General features: G+C 39.7%; 1 protein-coding gene across 11 annotated transcripts in view; it reads right to left on the reverse strand.

Annotated features, from left to right (window-relative positions):
• Window positions 1-19,010, reverse strand: part of RPS6KA5 (ribosomal protein S6 kinase A5) — a 178,643-nt gene that overhangs the window by 127,334 nt on the left and 32,299 nt on the right. For 8 of the 11 annotated variants that reach the window (XR_003422700.2, XR_003422699.2, XM_027066424.2 and 5 more), the window contains exon 2: window positions 958-1,029. Coding sequence is in view for 4 of the 11 variants with exons in the window: in XM_027066424.2 (XP_026922225.1) it covers window positions 958-1,029 (72 nt within the window). In the remaining 7 variants the exon portion in view is untranslated. The other 3 variants (XM_053224832.1, XM_053224833.1, XM_053224834.1) reach the window with 3 other exon arrangements.

The raw sequence follows: 19,010 nt of genomic DNA on the forward strand, positions 1-19,010 counted from the left end.
TTTCTATATTCATATAGACTGCTGACCCTTCAACAACAGAGGTTTGAACTGCATGAGTCCACTTATACATGTAATTTTTTTTTTGATAAATACAGTATAGTACTGCAAATATATTTTCTATTTCTTATGATTTTCTTAATAACATTTCCTTTTCTCTAGCTTTCTTAATTGCAAGAATACAGCATATAATACATATACAAACTATGTGTTAATCAACTGTTTATGCTATCAGTAAGGCTTCTCGTCAACAGTAGACTGTATTACTAGATAAGCTTTGGGGGAATCAAAAGTTACCCACAGATTTCCAACAGTGCAAGGGTTGGCACCCGTAACCCCCTGCATTGTTCAAGGGTCAAGTGCACATGTAGACATTGATCCATACAGAAATTGTATGTTGCACACTCTCGTCTGTAGCCTTTTTTTGAGCTTATCAAGCTTCTTACATTATGGAGAATTTTCAAAACTGTTAAAAACACATCATTTCAATCCTATTGTCTAAATTACAAAACATAAAGATCCCTGTTCAATTTAACCAAACTCAAACCTATCTTTTGTTAGGTTTCTGAAGGGTCTTGCGTTTTTCGTTACTAACAATGATGATCAGTGGATATGAATAAAATGGAGTGAGGACTGAATGAGTTAATCAGCATAAAGTATTTCACAGAGTACTTGGCAAGTAACAAGCTCTCTATAAATTTTAGGGATTTTAGTATTGTGTCCTATGTAAAGACTGAACTAATTTACATTCCCAACAGCAGGGTAAAAGAAATTGGTTTTCCTAAATCCCTGCCAATTCTTCCAAATTTTTCCTTTTGTATTTTTTCTATGAATCGTTTGTTTGTGCTCTTTGACAATTCTCCCACTGGATTCCTTACGCTTTTAAAATTTTAACTGATTTCTGTATTGGAGATACCAATCCTTTGTCACAGGAGTAACAAATGCTTTTTTAAGACTTACCTCCAGTTCCTAGGACCTTGAGGAGCTCAAAATTTTCAATCCCCACCTTCTCAGCATGTCCTGTTAAATTAGCTAAAAAAAGAAAGAGAAAAAAGAAATAATTAAGGGGGTCAGGAACAGGAGGGGGCCCTTGGGGGCTTCTGAAATACCAGCAATATTTTATTACTTGACTTGGGTAGTTAAGCCAGGGTTCACTTTATAATTATTTGTTAAACTACACAGCTATGTTTTGTATACTTCTCTGTATGTTATATATTACAGGAAAACTTTTAACATGTATTTATTAGAGAGAGAGAGATAGAGAGGGAGAGAAAGAGAGATAGCACAAGTGGGGAAAGGGCAGAGGGAGGGAGACAGAGTATCTGCAGCAGGTTTTGCACTGTGAGCACTGAGCCCAGTGTGGGGTTGGAACTAACCAACCGCGAGATCATGACCTGAGCCAAAATCAAAAGTCAGACCTGAATAAAATCTAAGATCTCTGCCAGCTCTAAAATTTGTTTGAAAAGTATTAACTCTTTAAAAACATATTCTGGGGGCGCCTGGGTGGCTCAGCTGGTTAAGCGTCCGACTTCAGCTCAGGTCATGATCTCACAGTTCGTGGGTTCAAGCCCCATGCAGGACTCTGTGCTGACAGCTCAGAGCCTGGAGCCTGCTTCAAATTCTGTGTCTCCCTCTCTCTCTGCCCCTCCCCTGCTCAGGCTCTGTCTCTCTCTCTCTGTCAAAAATAAATAAACATTTAAAAACATTTTTAAAAACTGGTTAAAGTGGTAAATTTGATACGTATATGATACGTATTTTACCACAACTACAAGAAAGAAGGAGCTCTGTAAACTGTGGGCTTTGGGTGAAAATAACGTCACAAAATTGGCTCATAGGCTGTACCAAATGAGACACACTAATGTAAGATGTTCAGAGGGGAGGCTCTGGGAGAAGGTGGAGGCGGGTGCTCTGCAGGAACTCTCTGCACTTCCTGCTCAATTCTCTATAAATTAAAATCGCTCTAAAAAATGAAGTCTTCAGGGGCACCTGGGTGGCTCAGTCGGTTAAGCATTGGACTTCAGCTCAGGTCATGATCTCGCGGTTTGTGAGTTTGAGCCCTGCATTGGGCTCTGTGATGACAGCTCAGAGCCTGAAGCCTGCTTCAGATTCTGTGTCTCTCTCCCTGCCCTTCCCTCACTCATGCTCTGTCTCTCTAAAATAAATAAATGTTAAAAAAAAATTTAATAAAAAAAATTCTGTCCTAGATAAACAAAATTAGGATATCTTACAAATGAGCATTTTCCAAAATATATTCCATTGATTCTGGTCCTATACTACAAGATGTTAATAGGTGTTATGTTTAGGGGGAAAAGATGCTTTCAAGTCAAATAAACCTGAAATGATCGGCTTAAACAAAGTTAATCAGGTTACAGCTTTCTTCACTGCTGAACTTCACAGATTCTACACCATGAAAATCTGCATGTGAATCTAAAACTCAGATACTGTATTTACCAAATTTATTGGATCACAAAATTATTTTTTTATGGCAATACCTATTAATATTGTGCCAACCAGCATTCTATAGATGTGGTTAAAGGAGGCCTAAGCTAAATTCTATTTCTACCACTTAAAAGCCATGTGACCTTGAACAAATTAATTAACTTCTCTGTGTCTCAGGTCCCCTCTAGTGTAAAATGAGGATAATAAAAATATCTACCCTCAAAGCACATTGATGTCTGCAATTTGCTTTGAAATGCTTAAAAAAATAAGATGGATTAAGGGGTGAATAGAGGTATGGACAGATATGTGATAAAGCAAATACGATAAATGTTAATTACAGAATCCAGACAGTGAGTGGGAGGGTGTTCAACATGTAGTTCTTCCAAATTCTCTGTATATTTGAAAATGTCCATAATAAAATGGCAGAAAATAAAATAACACCTACCTCATAGGGATCTGATGCGGATTCAAGGAGTTAAATTTATACGGAGCTTGTTGTGTGCCACAGAACATCATTATAAGTGTTTGCAAATAAATAATGCTCTGGGCCTCCAACTTCAAGCAAATCAGACCCAACTGCGAACTTCTAGAATTAAAAGTTTCAGGGGGATAAGTGACTTCAGTGTCCTTCCAAAGTTTAACTAAATGTGGGGCGCCTGGGTGGCGCAGTCGGTTAAGCGTCCAACTTCAGCCAGGTCATGAATCTCGCGGTCCGTGAGTCCGAGCCCCGCATCGGGCTCTGGGCTGATGGCTCAGAGCCTGGAGCCTGTTTCCGATTCTGTGTCTCCCTCTCTCTCTGCCCCTCCCCCGTTCATGCTCTGTCTCTCTCTGTCCCAAAAATAAATAAACGTTGAAAAAAAACAAAGTTTAACTAAATGCATAATTAAAATATTTTAATTGTGGTCAAACCATGTAACGTAAAATTTACCACCCTAACCATTTTTAAGTATATAATACAGTGGTGTTAAGTACATGTACTGTGTTTGCAACAGATCTCTGGAACTTTTTAATTTTGCACACCAAACCCTATACCCATTGAACTTAACCTACTGACAATTTAATGAAATTGCTGAGATGGCTGGATTTGGGTTTACCATTTTATTACTTGTTTTTAACTTGCCTCTTCCCTTTATTTAAGTAACCTCTACACCCAACGTGGGGCCCGCACTCACAACCCCAAGATCAAGAGTCAGCCAGGCGCCCTTTAACTTGTTTTTTCTGTTTGTTCCCATGTTTCTACTTTCCTGACTTAAAAAAAACAACAACAGCAAAACATTTAAATGGTTTTTAGAATTTCATTTCAATTTTCACGTGGCATTTTAGCTCTACTTTTTACATTATTAGTGCAGTTGTTGCCCTAAGGAGTACAGTGTACATCTTTAATTACCCACAGTCCTCTTATAATTTATACTGTTCCATTTCCCTAAAACCGTAGAAACTTTGTAATCATTCTTTATGGACTACTGATATATATTAAATGGAGTTAATATCTTCTATATATGCGATTATGCACAAGACAATGCTATCAGTTTTCCTTATATGATTTACAAAGAAAGAGGAAAGAGAGAGACTTCTGCATTTCTGTAGATATTTATCATTTTTGATGATCTTTCTTATATTTTCCAAGGATCCAAAGTTTCATCTGGTATAAGTTTTCTTGAGCCTGGAAGAACTTCCTTTGACATTTCTTGTAGCGCAGAATTCTCCAAGTTTTCTTTTATCTGAAAGAGTCTTTCTTACCTTCATTCAAATCTTTTTATTGAGATATTCACATTCCATAAAACTCACCCTTTTAAAGCGTATCTGTCCATGCTTTTTAGTCTATTCACAAGTTGTGTCACTGCTGCCACTAACTAAATCTGGAACCCTCTTCCTTTTTGAAGCATATTTTTCTTTGATAAAGAATTCTGGGTTGACAGGCTTTTTTCTTTTCTTCCAGCACTTTTTTTTCCTGCTTATTTATTTTTTAATATGAAATTTATTGTCCAATTGGTTTCCATACAACACCCAGTGCTCATCTCAATAGGTGCCCTCCTCAATATCCAGCACTTTATATAAACTTGTTCTTCCATTCTCTTTTGGCCTCCATGGTTTCCCAGGTGAAGGCAGTAATTTAAATGTATCATGTTTCTCTTACTGCTTTCAACATTTGCTTTTGAAAGTTTTGCCGTGATGTGTACTGATGTGGACTTCTTTGGGTTCAGTCACCCTGGTATTCACTAAGGATCTTGTATCTGTAAGTTTCTGTTTTTCATCAAATTTGGGGGGTTTCAGCCTTAATTTTTCAAAAGAAAATTTTCTATCCCATTCTGTCTCTCCTCTGAAATTTCAATTATGTCCATGTTTGATTCAACCTGAAAAGTCCCTGAGACTCTGTTCATTCCCCCCCCATATGTTTTCTCTCTGTTCTTCAAATTGATTTCTATTGCTCTATCTTCAAAGTTCATGTACTTTTCCTTTTGCACCTCCATTCAACTGTTAAATCCAGCTACTGAATTTTTATTTCAAATATTGTATTTTTCAACTCTAGAACTTCCATTTGGTTCTTTTTCATTGTTTCTATTTTCCTGATAGGATTTCTTGTTTTGTTATTCACTGAGAGCATGACGTTTTATTTCACTGAGGATATTATAACAGCTGCTTTAAAAGTCTTGCCTGGTACAGCCAATATCTCGTTCATCTCAGGGTAGAATTCAACTGATTTTCTTCCTCTCTGATATGTTCCATTTTCTTGATTCTCCATATATGGGGTAATTATGGACTGTAGAAATGTTAATTTGTGGAGATGAGAGATTGTTTTTTTCCTCCAGTGACAGTTGTTTCTTTCATTTAGCCGGCAAATATCTTGGGTCGGCTTGAACTGTAAACTATTTTTCTTAGGAGGCAGCTCCAGTCCAGTTGAGATTTTTTGTCTTTACCCGAGTTTTTCTGAGTCCACTGTACTCATGCAGGGCTCAGAGGGCAGTCAGAGATGTGTGCTCACAAAAGCTAAGGACTCCCCCTCCTCTGGCTCTTCTTTTTCTGGGATTTCTCCCCTATCTTCAGTGATCAGGGTTCTCTGGTTTCAGTTTTCTAGGCTCCCTGGCCAAAGAGACTACTGTTTTTCCACCAGAGTCCCCAGAGTACAGACTGTACTTAGCCTGAAGCTAAAATCAGTGAAAAGGCAAAGTTACTTCTTATAGCTCCCTCCCTTCCCTCCTCCAACTGTGTACTCCCCAGTAGAGTCTATCTGCTTCTGTTCACTCTCCAGTGCCTTAAATAGTTGCTTTTTACATTAAATCCAGGTTTTACAGCTGTTTTCTACAATGGAATTCTCCAGTAGACGGTCTTTTTGTGAAATTATGAGAAAGAAAAGTCTTCCCTCATTACAGTCAACATCATGAAGGGGAGCAGAACACGCCCCCTCCAAATACGCCACTTTGGCATACTGGTTCTTTAGAATTAAAGTTCCTTAAGACACAGCCAGTGAAAGGACAGTGACCTCCTGGGTCTACCCTGAAGGCAGCAAATAAATCTCTCATTTGAAAGGTATCCTCCCTGTACTAGGAGGGTAGAAGGCTCTTATTATCAGAAATAGGGGATTTAGGGCCAAGAAAGCTATATAAACAAGCTGTTACTGCCTCCCTAATTTGATACCCAAGACTAAACCCTTTTGTCAATTCTTCACAAAGCTACCTGCTTTGGTCACTTCTTTCAGTCTTGTATTTCTTTAGGCTCCTGTACATACAAGATTAAATGTGTTTTTTTTTCCCCTGTTAACTTGTGTTATATCAATTTAATTATTAGGCCAGCCAAAGAACCTAGAAGAAAGGAAGGGAAAGGTTCTCCTCCCCTACAATTACAGAGTTTCTACTTTAACTACTCCCCTCGCAAGTTAACTTCAAAGAGTAAAATAAAATTAAAAAGGTAATTTGATATAAGCCCAACTCAGGGATCTTGAACTTAATATCCATATCATTCTTTTACATGACATCTGTTAGGCAAAGTGGGTAATCAGACATATGGAAGCAAATTAATAGGAAGCTCTATCAATATTTAGGCATGGGGAAGAATTTATCAGTTATAAAGACTTTTTTCACTGTGTTAACAATAAAACACATATAGACAAATGGTAAATATGATACTATATATAGAATCCTAAGAACCAACAAACATATATTTGGGCATGTGAGTCTAGGTGTCTAAATGGTTCTCATTTCTATGCTATTGTCACTATTTAGAAGCCTTTGAATATGAAAGTCTAAAACTCTATTTCTCTTAATTAAATTATTAAGCCAAGATCAAGAGCTCCAACTTCCCAGCACAAGACCAACATTTATTAGAACAAGACTTAAAATATTTACACATTGTATTTCACCCTGGAGGTAAAGTAAACATCAGCCAATCACAGAAATCTGCATTTCTGAGTCATTACACGCCTTAGTAAAGTCCAAAATGTATGCTGATCAGGAGCTACTCCATGCCTGGGGCCAGACTGTACCAGAACCGAGCATTTAGAACTGAGAGACAGAACTGTCCATTGTTTGCCTTCCTACGTGAAAGTAAATGGCACTTTATTGTGCTTGCAGGAGCTCCTTTTCCTGGGCCAGGCAAGCCTCTGCCCACCCCCTGTCTAGTCCTACCCACAGGTAAGAGCAGTTACTGATCTAATTATTCAAGAGTCCAAACTCCTGACTGGGCACCGGTAACAGTAGGTGGGGTCACTGTGTTAAAGCAACAGTCTCCACACAAGGTTTGTTTTACTGCCTCCAGCTCCTGGCCTGGCCTGGCCTCCTGGGGCCCAGTGGCCATTCTCTTGCACCTCTCCTCCACTACACAGCAGTCCCCTCATCCACGGTTTCACCTTCTGTGGTTTCAGTTACCCACAGTTCACCATGGGCCGGGCACGGATGATCCTCCTTCTGACCATCCTCAGAAGGTCAATAGTAGCCAAACGCTATGTTACAATGCCTACATCATCCCCCTCACCTCAGCCCTTCATCACACAGGCATTTTATTTTCTCACATCATCACAAGAAGGGTGAGTACAGTTCAATAAGATAGTCTGAGAGAGTGACCACAGTCTCACAACTTTCATTACAATACACTGCTGTAACTGTCCTGATTATTAAATATTGTTGTTAATCTCTTACTGGGCTTAATTTATAAAGTAAATTTTATTATAGGTATATATGTATAGAAGGATGCATAGTATATAGAGGGTTTGGTACTATCTGTGGTTTCAGGCATCTGCTGGGGGTCTTGGAATTGATCTCCCGTGGGTAAGGTGGGAGACTACTGTATACAATAATCAACTAAGCAGATTCAGAGGTTCTTTTGGGACTTGGTTCACTTACTAGTTTGTTCTCCCCTCCAGTTTTTGTTTTTTTTTTTTTTTTTGAGAGCGAGAAAGAGAGAGAGACAGAGAAAGAGAGAGAGAGAGGGAGAGAGAGAGAGAGAGAGAGAGAGAGAGAGAATCTTAAGCAGGCTCCATAGTAAGTGTGGAGCCTGACATGGGGCTCAATCACACAACCCTGGGATCGTGACCTGAGCCAAAATCAAGAGTCCCATGCTCAACCGACTGAGCCACCCAGGTGCCCCTCCCCTCCAAATCAAACACTCATCTCAACATGCTGATTGAATGTGATGGGGTAATTGGTGATTGGATGAAGTTGGAAGGGAAGCAGGAGTCCTGACATAGGCCTTAAGCCCAAACTGCTTGCACCAAGGCCACTGTTAAGGAGACTTCTACACTGATGTGCTGGAAGTTTACAAGCCTTTATTAATGTGGCACCTCTGAGTCCCACTGGCTACTACTGTTCCTTGCAGACAGTCCCCTCATGACTCCCAAAGGATAAGAGTAGATTGGCTGGACAGAGGTTGGGCATTTCTGGATTTCTGGCTCTAATAACTTAATGGCACCAAAACCTTACCCTCAGCTCCCAAATCCTAACTAAAAGGATTAACTCCTTCCCACAGAAAGAATGCCTTATGAAACCTCTTCACAAATATATAAAATAACAAAGAATATCAACAAACTATTTAGTTGCTACATAAGCTATTAATTAGTACATAATAGTACAACCATGTCAGTTATTTGTGTCTAGCAGCTATTTCAATGCCTATCTCATGAGTTGTTAAATATTAGTAAGCGCAGACTAAAACAAAGAAAATATTTTTAAACCTTTCAAGATCTGTATTAGGCCTATCTCTATTGTTAATCAGCTCAGACAGTCTCTTCTCATCAAAAGGATTTTTTTTTACATTAATGCATTACTCAGTTTATTCATTTAGAAAAGATAATGGTTTCATAAAGCAATTTTCACCAATTTTTTTCTTATTAAGATATTGGAAACTACCCCCATTGAAAATCTTTCACTTCTTCATTAGTGTTATTATCCTATAATGCATATTTCCTGATAAGGAAATCACTTTTAAGGGTGAATTTCATGAGTTCCTTTACAAGAAGTCAATGGAACTTTACAAAAGATTTGCCAAAACTTAAACGAATTTCAGTTGTTTAACTGATTCTCTTTAGAAAAGTCTTGACTTATTAATAGCTCTTAAAGGAAAAATCTTGTCTTATACAATGAATATAAAGTACTTGGTGTTTTACACTACAACTGGATTCCTTTGGTTCCTTGTATAATAATATGGTTGTGTGCCTGTGTAGGAAAATATGACTGATGTATTTTTTTAAATAATAAATTTAGACAAACCAGATAACTGTCTTTTCTCCCAAATTTAAATAACTTTGTTGTTTGTTCTATTATTATAAAATAATCCTGGTTTGTGGCTTAAAAAAAAATAGACAACATAAATAGGTCTAAAGTAAACCTTGAAAATCTCCCATATTCCCAGCAAAGATTACTATTTGTAATCCTTGGCACCTCCTTCCAGGATTTGAGCCATAAACTTATGATTGATAAATGGCTTCTTAACCCAACTTTCTAGGCAATTCCACCAAAAGTAATTTGTAACGCATCTTATCTATGACCATTTCTTTTAACTTGAGATGTTTAAGTTGGAACTTCCCAATCTCATGGAGGAAAACAATCAGGAAAAACACATTTTTCATTCTGTTGCCATAGTTTCTGCTAAGCTGCACAAATGTAATTGCTCAGAGCATGTGCCGAAATCATTTGATTAGATCCAAGAATTCACTTGTGTTAAAGCTAAGAAAAGGCTTAATTTAAAGCACTTTTACAATTAAAGTAAAAGTAAAGAAGAAGAAGAATGCTTTTGAGGCCATTTCAAGTAAGTTGTTAGTAAATGAGTGAGGTACTCAGATACCATTTTATTCAATGGATTAATCACTTAATAAACTTGCAATAAACTACAAGAAATGTAATTTATTAGAAAGGATTATGGAGTCTATGGATATTGGGGAGGATATCATTGTCACGTAAAGCTACTTACAAATGCTCACTGAGAATGCAAGTTCTCATTTACTCATTTAACAAACATTCACTGAGTACCTACTGACACATGAGCCAGCTGTTAGGTCTTTAAGAAGTATATGATTTGAAAATAAGAGATCGGCTAGGGAATTCTGGGCTAGAAGAATATCAGGAGCAAAAGCTTAAGTAGGAATAAGTCTTTTCCTAACACAGAATAAGAAGAGGATTGTTCTAATTAGCTACAATGGGCTTATGTGGGAAAAACAGAAAAATATTACATCAAGTAGGAACAGGAAACTAGGGGATTCAAAACTTAGAATGCCAGACTGGTTTCAATTGAATCCATAAACAATAATGGCTCTTGACACGATGAAAGCAAGGTTTTAGAAAACTGCTTTGGCAGTAGTGTGCCATGTGGAAAGCAGCAAGGGGAAGACTAAAGCTAAAAGGTGGTGAGGTTAATGCAATAAACCAGATGTGTGCTAACAAGACTCTGGTCTGAGTAGAAACTAGAGCAAAGAGGAACGAGCGAACCTAAGAATCACTGCAATATTCAGTTCAAGAAACATTTGCTGAACCCCTGATTTGGGTGCTGAGACCACAAAAGCAAACAGGATAGGGTCCCCACTTTCAAAAATAAATAAATGAAACTCTGTTCCTCCCTCTGCCCTTTGGCCCCATATCTAAAGTACAAGAAATGAAAGTCTGGTGAATGGTAGTGTTACTGGTGAATATTGTGGAAAGGGGAAGTTGAACGGGGAAGTTTTGGGGTTTCAACACTGATTTTGGAGGGACAGCTAGGCATTCCGAAAAGGCTGCCATGTAGACAGTTCTAGACAAGGAACTGAAGTTTGGCAGAGACAGCACACTGATGGGGTTCAGAACATGCCATCCACCCACCAAACACAGCACCTTGGCATGGTGGATATTTTCAACTGAAGTAATCTCAGAATCAACAGCAGGTACAGGAAGGAGTTTCTGACCTTCCCCTGAAGCAAGACCTCCTGTGAAACGCACCCTCCCTGTACCAGAGGAAGGAGCATCCCTATCTCTTTTTTTCATTTTTATTTTTTATAAAAAAAAAAAATTTTAGTTAATTTATTTATTTATTGAGAGAGAGAGAGAGAGCACACAAGCAGAGGAGGGGCAGAGAGAGAAGGAGAGACAGAATCCCAAGCAGGCTCAGCGCCATCAGTGTAGAAGTCTGATCCCGGGCATGAACTCATGAACCATGAGATCATGACTTGAGCCGAGATCAAGAGTCCGATGCTTAACTGACTAAGCCACCCAGGAGTCCCATGAGCATCCCTATCTCTGTAGACAAGGGACACAGGGAGGAGTGTGAACAAACAGGCCTTGCTAGGTTTCTCTCCAGTTACCACACTTACCTCATACCTTGGTCCTCTCTTACTCCTTTTCTACAACTTTCCACTCCATCAAACCTAACACGATAATGCACAGGTTTATGTCTCCTGGGTCTTCCTTTCCTTATGAAGGCTCCCATGTCACATAAGACTTTTTACATAAATTTGTATGTTCTTCTCATATTAATCTGTCTTTTGTTCCAGAGGTCCCAAAGAACTTAGAAGGGCAGAGGGAAAACAAGTTATTAGGAGAGGAGCAAACACTTTAAGAAAAAAGTCCTCAGGAGACCACACAAAAAGAAGGGCAAGTCTTGCTGACAATCAGGAGTTAGGATGCAGGAAGAAAAAGAGCCAGAGAAAAGGTGGGAAAATGAACAGTGTACAGAATCCGAAGAAAGAATGCCAGGAAAAAACAAAAAAACAAAAACAAAAAAACCCAACCCTCATTAACGATGAAGTCAAAAGGCGGTACAACGGGAAATGTAGATTTGGTCTTTGTCGAGGCTCCCAGCACACAGCTTCTAGAAGCTTAGGAAATGTCCAGAGTGGTAAGAGTGTCTTCTGTATGCTAAAATGACTGGGGGCTAAGGGCCCCAGAGAACTTCAGGTTGGGGACTGGTTGCTAGAAAGACCTAGGACTTTCAGCCCCACCCTCCCCTCTGTCCCCTCCAGGGAAGAGAGAGGCGCCAGGGATTAAGTTAATCACCAATGGCCAGTGATTTAACCAGTCATGCCTACATCATGAAATCTCCAGAAAAAAACCCTGAACACTGGTTCTGAGAGCTCAGGGCTGGTGAACACGGAGGTGCTGGGATGGTGGTGCTCCCTGACGGGGCACGCGAGTTGCACAGTTCCCTGCTGCTCCCCTATTACCAACACCTTGTCCTGAGCATCTCTTCCAGTTGGCTGTTCCTGAGTCATAGTTTCATCCCCAAGTCTAGGCTGGGAGGTCAGGGTATATGGCTGGGGAGGGGCAAACAAGACAACAACCTTAAAAACCATGGAAACACTTCATTCGATTTAAGGATACGAAAGGAAGGAACAGAGTGAGAATGGGAAAAGAATTATATGAAATATTTTGCCAACTCAGCAGTCAGATGAAAGAGAAGGCCTGTGGGCAGAGAGAGTAGATCCTTCGGGAAGGGATAAATGACGGGATCCAGGACAGAAAGAGAGAAGGATTAAAAGACAGAGAGAAGAATAAGGCTGTGTTAAGGATGGAAAAAAAGATTATCCGTGGTCTTTCTACTCCAGGCGGGAGTACCAGAGAAGCAATGCATTGAGTCAACAGCAAAATGCCTCAGAAATCAGCTTGGCCAACATGCACAGGGGGATGAAATGAGATCTCTAAAAAGTCACCTTATGCGACAAAAACCACTATAAACCTAGAATCTGAACTGTCGAAACTACAGAAAGAACTAAGATATTTAAAGAGTGGACAACAAAAGGTAGATGGGAAAAAATGAACACTAAAAAACAGAATGCCAAATGAGGTAATGTGTTTCTAGCACTTTCCAGGGGACACCCTGATCATTAGCTTCAAATACCAGGTCCCCTAGGAAGCAACACCCCTATCCCGGAGACGGCCATATTGTTCTCCTAAGCCTTTCTCTGGTAGAGTACACAACCAACTCCCTTTTTTTCTAATTCCATGCTTTGCAAGCAGCCCTATTTTACATTGATAGCCTTACCCAAAAGGAAAACATGCACTCATCAAGCAAACACAAGTGTTTCAGGTAGTTGTTTGTGTTTCCCGCTCTAAATTGGTCAAGTGTCATTTGAGTTGATACGTCAATCTTTTGAGATTGTAATTATAGCTACATGCAAGAAACCCGAGCACGAGGAGAAGACACAAATGACAGAACAATCCAGCATCAATCTTGTCACTATCAAGAACACTTCAATAACAGCAATAACTATAAGACAACATAGTAGCGTACTGTGACCTTGTCAATGGTTTTGTGACTTTTTTCATCTCGGAAGAAAAGGAGAACAATTACAGAAAGCAGCATTGTGAGATTAGCCGCAAGTGCAACAGGAAGTAGGGCAACAGCCTGTCCCCGCTGAAACCAAAACAATTAAGCCATGATTTATTATAAATCTGTGATCTACAGAACACCAACTTAGAAAGCTTAAACACTACTCATCTTACACAAGAGCTTGCCCAACTTTCAGGCACTTAACAGGTTTATTTTCCTCTCTGAGACATTATCTCATCAATTTAAAAAAAAGGGTGGGGGGACAAAGCCTAACAAGTCAATAAAAAAAATGTTCCTGTTTTTGGTAAAGAAAGGAGTTTCAATCCTGGCTCAAATTCCCTATTCCTCAATAATTACTTTCACCTTCCCCTTTCTAGCACCTTCAATGTTAAAGAAATCAACACTGACCTCTAATTTCCAAGTACTGGGGAGAATAAGATCACAGCACGATATTGTAGACATTTCTCTCTTTTTAGAACTTTTCTTTTACCATGAACTGTAACAGAAACAGTTTCAGAGGTGGCGGCGATTATAACCCCACCATCCTAATACTAGCTACTCTCATCTTGTACATTCATTTCCACTTTTTTCTCATGTATGTATCCTAGTTACTGGCTGGGGCTTGCCAGCTCAATAATCTAGACCAAAGGACTCACACCAGCAGAGCCAAGACTTGTGCTGGTCCAAAGCCTTTCTCTCCCCTCCAAGGCTTCTCTCAATTCCCAGGAGAGCTGACATATCCTCAGTGCCCTCTGAGATCCTCAGGTACCTCTGCTCCGCACTGCTCGATCCCTGTGTGTCAGGGGCTCCTCCCGAGTTCTATGAAAGTAACAAAACCCGAACACAGGCAGAAAGCATCCCTTGGTAAGAAAGGCTTTGGTGGAGATTTCTGGAGAAAGGCAGAGATTTCTGGCACACAGGGCAGCAATGAAAAGGGAACCAGAAGGAGGAACAGTCTTAATTTCTCACCGTCTTCCAGTCTTTGAAGGAAGGGGTCTTTACCTCACCTATTCCCTGGCTTCACAAGGCTTTTCCGACTTTCCTCCTTTTCTCTCTCTCTTTCTCTCTGAGGAGCAAACCCAACAAATCTGTCCCCGTGTTTCCTGTCAGGCAGCTTCCTCTACTTCTAACCTCTCAGCCCTAGCTAACACCCATACTCCCATCCCTGAGTGAGCTTGAGGTCAAGGCAATACCCGCCTGCAAGGCCGCTCCCTCCATACAAAGAATTCTGGTGCCCATTGCTGTGATAACACATTTCCCTCCTCCCTACCTAGAGCAAACGATACTAAGTGAACAATACTCTGAACGCTTACTTGTATCCAGGATTGTGCACACCAGTGGCAACACCGGAGTGGACATCCTCCCTGATGCCAAGCAGCTCAGGGGCCAGAGGAGGCGCTCGGGCAAGTGAAGAAGCCACAGGCACAAACACCACTGCAGAGGCACGAGGCACGCAGAACACCCAGAGGACATCTGACCACATCTGAAGGTTTGGGGAAGTGAGGCACCGATGGGGGAAAAAAAAAGGCCTGCATGTCCGAAGAAAACACAAAACTACCATGATGACAGAGAACACGGCATGTCTGGGAATCAGCAATTAGCGCGGACAGGCAAACGCAAAGGAAGGAAAGGGCAGGAAGGCACGGCCAGACTTGAGGCAGGAACCAGCTCGTGAAAGACTCTGATTTGAAAAGGTACATATTTTGTTCTACAGACAACAGGAGCCAATGAAAGCTTTTAAGCAGAGAATTGAGATAATCAGTTCTGTACCTTAGAAAGACCAGCAGCAGCAGCAGCGTGGAAAATGAGTTAGAAAGGAATTCACGTGGAAGACAGCGAAGCCGACGCACAGGTTGCTACAATGGTTGAGGCCAGAAACGACACAGGCTACACTAAGGCGCTGAAGTTAGGAAAAGAGAAGAAAAGTAAATTCCTTAGTATGTTATTTATTAATACTCCTAAGCACAAAGCCAAAACATCGGAAATTACTAAAATTACAAAATTCTGAAAAGCTGTAGTACAATCCCTTCAATTCAAAATGGTAATCCATCAATGACCACGAAATCACAAAGTACTTGGAATAAAAGACAAGATAAATCTTCCAAATGTTGTACATGAACTGTATTCATTTGTTAAAACTCAGAACTGTATGCCAGTGAGAGTGAATTCTACTGTATGTAAGTTATACTTCGATACAAAAATATGAGAGCTATAAATATTTTTTTTTGTTTGTTTCGGGGGGTTTTTCCCATGAAAATATTTTCTAAACACAAATGTTACATAGAAGAGATTTTCAGATTCAACTAGAATTTTCTTGATATGTACTTGGTTATCGTAAGATACAGATGCGGGGGGGGGTGTCTATAGATTTGGTAAACATAAACTTTGTGAGTTAAAACTATGTGAAATGTCTGTGGGATTTCCAAATGAAGATGAACAATACACAGTAAAGAATTTTACTGTAGTAAGATGACTTGAAAATTCACAATTATTATAAAACACACAGCTTTACAAGAATAGTCAACTTGAATACTTCATTTCCTGGCCATGTCGCATGACTGAACTTAATACATACAAAGATGTGAAGACAAAGATAATTTAGGGAACATAGCACATCAAAAGGATTGTGTAGACGTTTTTAGAAGACTTCCTTTCAAAAGTAAGCTCCCTCAGTGTTAGTTTATCACTTAGTGTTAATTTATCAGTCATTAGCTATCTGACAGACAATTTAGAGACAACTGTGCTCTGAACTTGAATCTGGATAGACAACAGAACCACGTTACTGACACTCGGCACAGCTTTCCTTATTCTTAAGGTATATGTTCATTCGCGACGGAAACCATGCGGCAGTATTTTGGTAGGCAAAAAATTAGCCAACTTACAAATGATAAAAACCTTAAACCGTTACAGAAGGTAAATACTCCGGATTCCAATGTGCTACCAAAATTATTTTGGTATTTGTTTACATACTTGAAATTGTACCTTCCACGCAAGATATAGCTTTCAAATAGTCCCAAGTAATATTCCCAAGAGCCAGATTTCAATTTGATGTAAGAAAATACAGCAGCACTTTGTTCCTCCTAAGCCATACCTCATTTTTCCACTGCAATTCTAGTGTCGCCTCTATGTTCGATTCTATTATGAGAAAGTACTTTACCAACACCCTTTCCTTTTTCTATTTTCCAGAGGACATGCTGCTAATAGTGCCAGTTTGGTTTCTATTAGCACTTAAATGTAGCAGCCTTGCATCAGATCAGTTTGCAGTAATATGTGCCTATGGCTATAAACTTCCAGAGGGGCTACTGCCAACTGGCTTCTCAAGAACAGTTCTACTTACAAAAAATATCAATTTTGACTCCTAGTGAATGAACTAACTTCATGCTTATGAACACTGGGGACCGGACAGACTAAATTCATCCCGTCTCATCCCATCCTTCCTCGATCTCAGTTTTAACGGTCTTCTCTACCACAACCATCCTCTGACACCAAGTCTGCATTTTACTTACTCGTTTTTATTTGTTATTTGTTAAAGTTTATTTATTTATTTTGAAAGAGAGAGCGTGCGCGCTCCAGGCTCCATACCATCAGCACAGACACCAACACGGGACTGGAACTCACAAACTGTGAGATCATGACCTGAACTGAAATCAAGAGTCGGACGCTTAACTGACTGAGCCTCCCAGGTGCCTACCAAGTCTTCAATTCAGAAGAAAAGGTCAGAGAATATTCTAGAAGGACTTACGGGCCGGCACTAGAGCTCTGTAGGACCGTGCTCCTGTGCTGTCCCCTCCTTTTTTTATTTCACACATGAAGCATGTAACCCATTCCGCTGAAACCAACTCAAGCAATGAACGCTTCTGATTTTATGACAAGGGTATCAGCACAATGGTGTTGCCAGTGAAAATGTTACAGAACTTTCATGCCCTTTAAACACTATTATAGTGCTCCCTGGTCACATGAATTTTTTATTTTATTTTAAAATGATTTCAAAGTCTAAAGTTGCAAAAATAAGGGACAACTCTCATATTCAGAATCACGAGTGTTTAACATTCTGCCACACTTCTCTCTTATTCGTACACTCAACGTGTATGTACACACACTCACACGACCCACTTTTTCTGATCTATTCACAGTGGTTTGCACATGTCATGCGTCTTTGCCCCTCAATATTTCAGTATGCATTTCCTAAAAATGCTTTTAAGTAACGTCAGTGTAGTTATCAAATTCAGAAAATTTAACACTGATAAAATACTTTAATCTGTGGTTCCCATTCTGATCTGTCAACTGTCTGATGTTCCTTGTGATGCTTAATTTCATGTGTCACCTTGGCTGAACTACACAGTGCCCAGACATGTGGTCAAACATTATTCTGGGTGTTTCCATGAGGGTGTTTTTGGATAAGACTAATATTCCATCAGTGGACTCTGAGTAAAGCAAACTGCTCTCCATAAAGTCAGGTGTTTACAGAAGCCTCCATCATCAAATGGAAGTGGTAACGTGAGCTTGGGGCTGAGCAGGTCCTGAAAGCAGACAAGTTATGTGAACAAGTGGCCCAAATGCCCGTGGTCCCCACTCTTGCCACACTACCTTCATTCTCCCAGCCTGTAGTTATGGCCTCATGGGGAGTTCCCTAAGATCAATAGACAGAAGAGACAAGACCCAGGCCTGGTTATAGATGGCTCTGCACAACATGCCATCACCACCTGGAAATGGACACTTACAACACCACAGCTCCTTTCTGGGACATTCCTGAAGAAATGTGAAAGCACCATGTGACCAGTTACAGAAATGAAGACTGCAATTGTCATGGGTATTTCTTCCTTATATTGTTATTAATATGTTTCTGTGTGTGTGTATGTGTGTGTGTAAAATAAACATCTTTGTTTGCTTCCCTCTCTTGTTCCTTTATCATGTAACATATATGACGTATTGACTTTATATCACAGTATTTAACTTACAGGATGGATACCAAGGAGAAGAATAAACATCACTCAAGGACCGTGAATCCTCTTCTGAGAAAACAGCATGTTTTCTGTTGTACACAGGATAGTTGTATCATGTTAATGGGAACCTTGACCTTGTTATTGTCTTTACTTGGAGATTAAGTATGATTTAAGGAGATATACATAGATATCTGGTCAAACAGTCAAATGTTTTTCTGGGTTTCTGTGACAGTGTTTTTGATTAACATTTAAATCTACGTACTTTGAGTAAAGCAGACTGCCCTCCACAATGTAAGTGGGCCTCATCTAATCAGTTGAAAGCCTGAATAGAACAAAGAGACCAGCCTCTCCTGGGGAAGAGAGAATTCTCCAGCAGACTCCCTTGGACTAGACTTGGAACATCAGTTCTCTTCAGCCTCCAGCTGCTAGCCCACCCTTGTACATTTTGGATTTGCTAGCCTCCATAATCACGAGCCAATTACTGAAAATAGATCTCTTTAGATACACACACACATACACACACACTTTTGGTCCTGTTTTTCTGGAGACCCTTGACTGATACATTCTTTAACAGCACTTCTTCCTTGAGTCTAGAATCTAGTATACAATCACATATTGCACTTATTTTGTCATGTCTCTTTAGTCTTGTTTAAGCCAAAAGATTTCCTCAACCTTGGTCTTGTATAACTGATGTGTTTTGAAGAATATAATTATTTATTTTTTCTTATTTAAACAGAATTTTGTTTGACTGAAGTCTGCTCATGATTCAGGTTGTACATGCCCAGCTGGAATACTACTTAAGTGATGCGTGCTTCTCAGGGTATCACAACCAGAAGCAGACAATGTCGGTCTCATTGGTGGCATTAGTTTTATTTTTTCTTTCTTTCTTTTTTTTATGTTTTTTATTTA

This window comes from Acinonyx jubatus, chromosome B3 (genome assembly GCF_027475565.1).
Source record: "Acinonyx jubatus isolate Ajub_Pintada_27869175 chromosome B3, VMU_Ajub_asm_v1.0, whole genome shotgun sequence".
In the NCBI taxonomy this organism is placed as follows: domain Eukaryota; kingdom Metazoa; phylum Chordata; class Mammalia; order Carnivora; family Felidae; genus Acinonyx; species Acinonyx jubatus.